Genomic DNA, 6,562 nt, shown 5'->3' with positions numbered 1-6,562 from the left:
ATGTAAAGCAGATTGTACCACAGATGTCTGCATTTGTAATAAACAGCTGCTAATATTTATGAAAAAAACCTCCCGACCATCATAACCCCATGGTGACAATAATTTGTTGCTTTTTCTGTTTAGAAGCAAGAGCAGTGGACACATCTTGGTGAGTTCCTTCGGGCTAAATGCATTCAATTCAATGGGAATGATTCCATTCACACACTGGCTCCTGCCCAGCACGGAAATATCATTTCTGGAACACTCCTAAAGGCCTGATTTTTCACCAGGATTTCATGCAAGTTTTACCTGAAAAAGCATGTCAGGTTGTGTCTATTACTAACCTAGACAGCTTAAGGTAGACATGTTGTAACAGGAACTAAAATGGCTGAAGCTGCCCCAAAATGCAGCAAGCACACATTTTGATCAGAAGATGCTGAACACATCGCTGAAAACCAAAATCGTTTCCTCTAAACAACAGCAAAAAATCCATCCTAAAGGCCTGAATCTCATGCCAGCTAACACATCCATGGGAGTATGGGGGCTGCACTGAGCCAAAGCAGCAGCGGTTGATCCCATGCAGGAAGGGAAGAGTATCCAGGCTGGGCAGTTTACTGGGATCAACATCTGCCTGAATCTCTTCTTTTTGGTTAAAAATCCCCCGGCACTAAGCCATCCTCAATATGTCTAAACAGTAAGTTTAAAAGGTTCCTTTAAAGTTACAGGTGCTGATGCCTAAATCTCTCCTTCTTTGATGACATTATGCACATCTATGAGAAGGATTTCTGTGTTCTCTGTGCAGAGCAAAAAACTGATGTTACCATTACAGCTCTCTTCTTCTTCTCTTCTCTTCTCTTCTCTTCTCTTCTCTTCTCTTCTCTTCTCTTCTCTTCTCTTCTCTTCTCTTCTCTTCCTCTTCCTTCCTTCTCCTTCTCTTCCCTTCCCTTCCTTCCCTTCCTTCCCTTCCCTTCCCTTCCCTTCCCTTCCCTTCCCTTCCCTTCCCTTCCCTTCCCTTCCCTTCCCTTCCCTTCCCTTCCCTTCCCTTCCCTTCCCTTCCCTTCCCTTCCCTTCCCTTCCCTTCCCTTCCCTTCCCTTCCCTTCCTCCTTCCCTTCCCTTCCCTTCCTTCCTTCCCTTCCTCCCCCTCCCCTCCCCTCCCCTCCCCTCCCTTCCCTCCCCTCCCCTTCCCTTCCCTCTTTTAACCCACCCTGTTCTCCCGGTGCCTCCTCTCCCGGCAGCGGGCAGGGATGCCAGCAGTGCCACCACAGCCACCTTTCCCAGCGGGTTGGTGACAAAGGCAGGGCTCTGGGGGCTGTTTTTCCCAGGGGTGCCCGCCTGGTTAAGCGCGGTTTCGGGGGTGTTTGCGGCGGGGCTGTTCCCACGCGGCCGCACAAAGGAGCAGTCACTCAGCATCAGCGGCAGCACAATGCGGCTCCTGCTGCCCCCCGACGGACAGACACACGGACTGCAGCAAAACGAGTGGGGAATGAGAGGGTGGGGATTAAATTTGATACCCTCCCCATGGTCCGTGGTGGTGGGGGAAAACATCACCTTTGGGGAGAGGAAACAACACCTTTGGAGAGGGAACACAACACCTTTGGAGTGGGAACACAACACCTTTGGGGAGGGGAAACACCTTTAGTGAGAGAACACAACACCTTTGGCGGGCAGTAGCTGGAGAAGGAGCCCCTGGAGCTGCCCTCCCAGGCATGGCAGAGGGGCTGGGTGGCTCTGCACGAGTGGGATGGGACAAATCCCCCCCATCTGGTGTCAGAATAAGGCTCGGGGTCATTCCCAGGGGGTTTGGTGGCAGCAGCAGCAGGGAGGCAGGGCCAGGGCAGGGCTGTGCCATCACCCAGGTCCCTCTGCAGCCTCTGACAGGGGAGCAGAGACCAGAGCAGCGTTTGGGGTCACAGGGCTGGGGTCACAAATTTGGGGTCACAGGGTTTAGGGGTCACAGGGTTTGGGATCACAGGTTTGGGGTCACAGGTTTGGGGTCACAGGGTTTAGGGGCACAGGGTTTGGGATTACAGGTTTGGGGGCACAGTTTTGGGGCACAGGGATTGGGGTCACAGGTTTGGGATCACAGGGTTTGAGGTCACAGATTTGAGGTCACAGATTTGGGGTCACAGGTTTGGGGTCACATCCATCTGCTCCTTATGTGGGACAAGCATCCAGCCCATGGCATGGCAGGGGCAGAGCAGATCCCTGATCCCGGGGCGAAGGGGCAGCTGCCCGGCTGGTGGGGACTGTCCCCCCTCGCCCCGGCACCCCGGCCTGCCCTCGGCGCTGCCGGGCCTCAGTGTGCTCCTGGTGCCAAAGCACATCCGAGAGCACCATCTCCTGGGCACCGCGGGAACCATCGAGGAGAACCTCAACGAGACGCTGGCCTTGGGCATTTTGGGCTGCCCTGGCTAAAGAGGTCTCCTCGTGGTGGGATCCATCCTGAGGAGCAGAGTGGACACCCCAGAAGGGTGATTTTCCCACTCTAATTCAAGCAAAGCAAGCTTGGGGGAAGATGGACAAGCTTGTGGGGGATGAGGGCAGGGTGAGGGATGGGCAGAGGGGTGAGTGCCCAGCCCCGGTGCAGGACCAGCTGCAGGATGTGCAGCTCACCCCGCGCTGCAGCCCCAGAGGCTCCCGGCACCCCTTCAGTGCCGGACTGCTTGGGCTGACCGACCCCGCAGCATCACATGGGCATGGCAGGACCGTGCCTCCTGTCCCTGTCCCGGTCCCTGTCCCAGTCGCTGTCCCTGCCCCCGCGCCTGACGCCAGCTCCTCGCCCACTCCCGTGCCAAGCGGGCCAGCGGAGCCCTTTAAAGGCAAACGGGTTCCTCCGCATTCACTCCGCGGGAGCTGTCCCTGCCCGCCCCTGCTTGTCCCTCCCTGTCCCAGCTCGTCCCTGCCCGTCCCTGCCCTGTCCCGCTCCAGCCTTTGCTCCAGCAACGCGCCCTCCTCAGCCTCAGCCGGCACCCGCTGTCCCAGGGTGTCCCCGCGGTGTCCCGGAGCTGTCCCGGGCCAGCCCCGTGCCTGGGCAGAGCCGTGCATGGAGGGGCCGCTGCCCTGGGGCCCCACAGCAGGTAAGGGGATTTTGGGGCCCGGGGTGAGGGAGGGGAGCAGCCATCCCCGATCCCTCCTGAGCCAGGGAGCAGGAGCCTGGGTCTGTTCTGTGCCAGAAGGGGGGTCCTGGTGTCCCTGTGGCCGTGGGTGACGGCCCTACAAGAGAGGGCAGCCCAGCCAGGGATGGCAGAACCCCAGATCGGCTGGGAGGGTGTCCATGGCACAGCCGGGTGTGAGAAAAGGGGAGCAGGCTGGGCAGGGGCTGGAAATGCTGCCAGGTCTGGAAAAACCTGCAGCTTGAGGAAGGTCAGGCTCCTGAGCTGGTCTGAGGGCTGAACTGAGTGTGCCCCCTCTCCCTTCTCCTCTCTGCCCTCTCCCTTCGTGCCGGGGGAGAGGCAGGGCAGAGCTTCAGCCCCATGGGAGCACCCCACACTGCTCTGGGGCTGGGCTGGGCTGGCTCTGCCTTCCCTCCTCTCTGACTAACCCTGGCACAGGCTGGCTGCACCCAGCTCCAGCCTGAGCGTGCCCACAGCCTGGGGATGCCATGGCCTGGGCACCATGGCCTGGTCACCACCATGGCCTGGGGATGCCATGGCCTGGCCTCCAACAGGGCCTGGAGATGTCATGGCCTGGCCACCATGGCCTGGCCACCAGCCTGGGCCATTCCCCAGCAGCCTGGAAGGAGCCCAGTGTGTCTGCTGCCTGCCCTGGCCATGTCACCTCCCTGGCTGTGTCACCTCCCTGCTCCACCAGCCTGGCTGCTCCAGGCTCCCCCAGCCCCTCAGAGGTCTCTGGGATGGGAGCAGCTCCCTGACCCTGGCAGGTTCCAGCCTGGGATGGGAATGCCCAGCAGCTGAGCACAGAGGCACTGGTGACACAGTGTGAGCCTGGGATGGCACAGTGTGAGGCTGGGATGGCACAGTCTGAACCAGGAATGCCATAGTCTGTGCCTGGAATTTCTCTACCAGGCATTCAGCAGTCAGGGCTCTGTGCAGGACTCAGCCCCCTGCCCTGGGCTTTGCCAGCCAGGGAGTTTTGCCCTGCAGGGCTTTGGGGCTGAGACCCTCCATCCATCCCACGCTGAGTGGCCAGGCCATGGTGGGCACCCATCCCACCCCATGAAGGGCCAGGCCATGGTGGGCACCCATCCATCCCACCCTGAGAGTGGCCAGGCCATGGTGGGCACCCATTCCACCCCATGAGGAATTGCCAAAGGGTGAGGACAGGATACAGAATGGCTTCAGACTGACCCAGGGCAGGGCTGGATGGGATATTGGGAATTGGGAATTGTTCCCTGGCAGGGTGGGCAGTGCCTGGAGAGCTGAGGGGATGGACAGAATGATCGCTGCCACCCAAGCGTGATTAACCCCTTGTGCCCCTCCTCGCCAGCACAGCAGCCATGTCCGAGGCCCCCCCCAGCAAGGAGGCTGCCCCGGCCGAGTGCCCCGTGTGCTACGAGCGGTTCCAGCCCCTGGAGGCCACGCAGCGCCGGCTCAGCTGCGGCCACACCTTCTGCCACGACTGCCTGGTGAAGTGCCTGCTGTCGGCCAAGCTGGGCGGGCACGTCCAGAGCAGCATCGTGTGCCCCGTGTGCCGCTTCGTCACGTTCCTCAGCAGGAAGAAGGTTCTGTGGCTGCCCAGGGCCACCGACCCCCGCGTGCTGCAGGTGCCCCTGGCACAGCTGGCCAGGAGCGAGGCCACCAACACCCTGGAAGTGCCACTGTCCCCATCTTCCCTGTCCCAGCGGGCCAGGACTGAGCCTCCCAACACGCTGGAGGTGCCACTGTCCCCATCCTTCCTGTCCCAGCTGGCCAAGAGTGAGCCCCCCAACACTCTGGTGGTGCCCCTGGCACAGCTGTCCAAGAGTGAGGCCACCAACACCCTGGAGGTGCCCCTGTCCCCCTCCTCCCTGTCCCAGCTGGCCAAGAGCGAGCCCAGCAGCACCCTGGAGGTGTCCCTGTCCCCATGGTCCCTGTCCCAGCTGGCCAGGAGCGAGCCCCCCAACACGCTGGTGGTCCCCAGCCACTTCGTGGTGCCAGAGCAGAGCGTGGGGCGGGTTCCCCCCGGGGCAGGGCTGGCACGGGAGGCTCACATCTTTGTCATCAGCGAGCACGGCATGCCGCTGCTGGCCGCCCAGCGCTGCGGATCGGGGCTGCCCGGGAGCACCGGGGGGGACACGGCCAGCACAGGGTCGGTGTCGGTGTCATCCAGCCCCGCGCTGGGGCTTCAGTGCTGCCAGTCCCCCATGGCCCTGGCCGTGATGCTGGTGCTGACCGTGGCCATGCTGGCCGCTGTGCTGCCCTGGCTGCTGCTGGTCAGGAGGGACTTGTAGCACGGCTGGGACACGGGAGGCGTCGCTGGGGCGGGGACACAGCCGGGATGGAGCCTGAGAAGTCCTGGAGAAAGCCCGGGATGGAGCCTGAGAGCTCCTGGAGAAAGCCCGGGATGGATTCCCTCTCTGAAAGCTCGTGGAGAAAGCCTGGGATGGAGCCTGAGAGCTCCTGGAGAAAGCCTGGGATGGATTCCCTCTCTGAAAGCTCCTGGAGAAAGCCCAGAAGCAGCTCTGGGTGCAGCTCCTCTCTCACCTGCCCAAGGACTGAACGGACTCTCAGATCTTCCCGCACACCTCCAGCTGCTCCCAGTGTCACTGCTGGCACTTTCTGTCCCTTCTGGTTAAGATATGGCAGCCAAAGCCTGCTGTGGCTCCTGCAGGGTGTCTGTCTGTGCAGAGGAGCCTCCTGCACCCCATGGCAGCGCCTGCAGGGTGAGGGGCTGTGCTGCTCCTGCCCAGCTCAGCACCCTGGCACTGCTGCTCCTGCCCAGCTCAGCACCCTGGCACCGGGCACAGCCACAGTGGGGCTGGGCTGCCAGGCTGTGGGGCTCTGGGGGTCCCCAGGCTCCAGGGACATCAGGAGCATCGTGATGGAGCCAGCCTGGAGCAGGAACTCACAACTTCCACCCTGGGATGGAGGAACCAGAGCCTGCAGCTGCTGGGCATGAGGGCAGGGAAACCAGAGGATGGAGAGAGCAATGCTGGCCCTGCTGAGCTCCCCTTCCCCCCTTGCCAGCCTCCCTGCAGGGCCGTGAGGTGGGACAGGAGCACTTGTCCCCAGCCCAGTCTGTACCTTCGTCACCTTTGTCCTCCTGACCCAGTCCCTGGCCCCGTGGGTGCTGCTCTCACTCTGTCACCTGGGAATGTGTCACTTCATGGGCACCCCAGGGTGAGCAGGATTCCCTCACTGTCCCCACAATGTGAGCAGGACATCTCTCACTGTCCCCCAGGGTGAGCAGGGCGTCCCTGCCTGTCATCCCAATGTGAGCAGGATTCCCTCACTATCCCCCAAACAGGAGCAGGGTGTCCCTCACCATCACCCCAAAGTGAGCAGGATGTCCCTGCCTGTCCCCCACAGGAGGTGGCAATGGGGCACAGGGCTGGCCCAGAGTTTCCATGCTCCCGAGGGAGTGACAAACACAGCCAGCAGTGCCAGCAGTGCCAGCAGTGCCACCAGGGTGGCTTTAGGACCA

General features: G+C 61.5%; 1 protein-coding gene across 1 annotated transcript; it reads left to right on the top strand.

Moving 5' to 3' along the window:
- The first annotated feature begins 2,971 nt into the window (after nt 1-2,971).
- RNF222 (ring finger protein 222) lies at nt 2,972-5,369 on the top strand. The gene is made up of 3 exons (XM_064728913.1): nt 2,972-3,057; nt 4,427-4,703; nt 4,989-5,369. The coding sequence occupies exons 2-3, from the start codon at nt 4,437-4,439 to the stop codon at nt 5,367-5,369; spliced, it is 648 nt and encodes a 215-aa protein (XP_064584983.1). The 5' UTR covers nt 2,972-3,057; nt 4,427-4,436.
- The last annotated feature ends 1,193 nt before the right edge of the window (nt 5,370-6,562 follow it).

This window comes from Zonotrichia leucophrys, chromosome 18 (genome assembly GCF_028769735.1).
Source record: "Zonotrichia leucophrys gambelii isolate GWCS_2022_RI chromosome 18, RI_Zleu_2.0, whole genome shotgun sequence".
Classification (NCBI taxonomy): domain Eukaryota; kingdom Metazoa; phylum Chordata; class Aves; order Passeriformes; family Passerellidae; genus Zonotrichia; species Zonotrichia leucophrys.
The sequence above is the reverse complement of the archived record's forward strand: the minus strand, read 5'-3'. Positions and strand labels throughout refer to the sequence as shown.

Coding starts and splice junctions, on each gene's coding strand:
- RNF222 (XM_064728913.1), top strand. CDS start 4,437: ATGTCCGAGGCCCCCCCCAGCAAGGAGGCTGCCCCGGCCGAGTGCCCC. Junction 4,704..4,988: donor CCGACCCCCGCGTGCTGCAG/GTGCCCCTGGCA, acceptor AGCACCCTGGAG/GTGTCCCTGTCCCCATGGTC.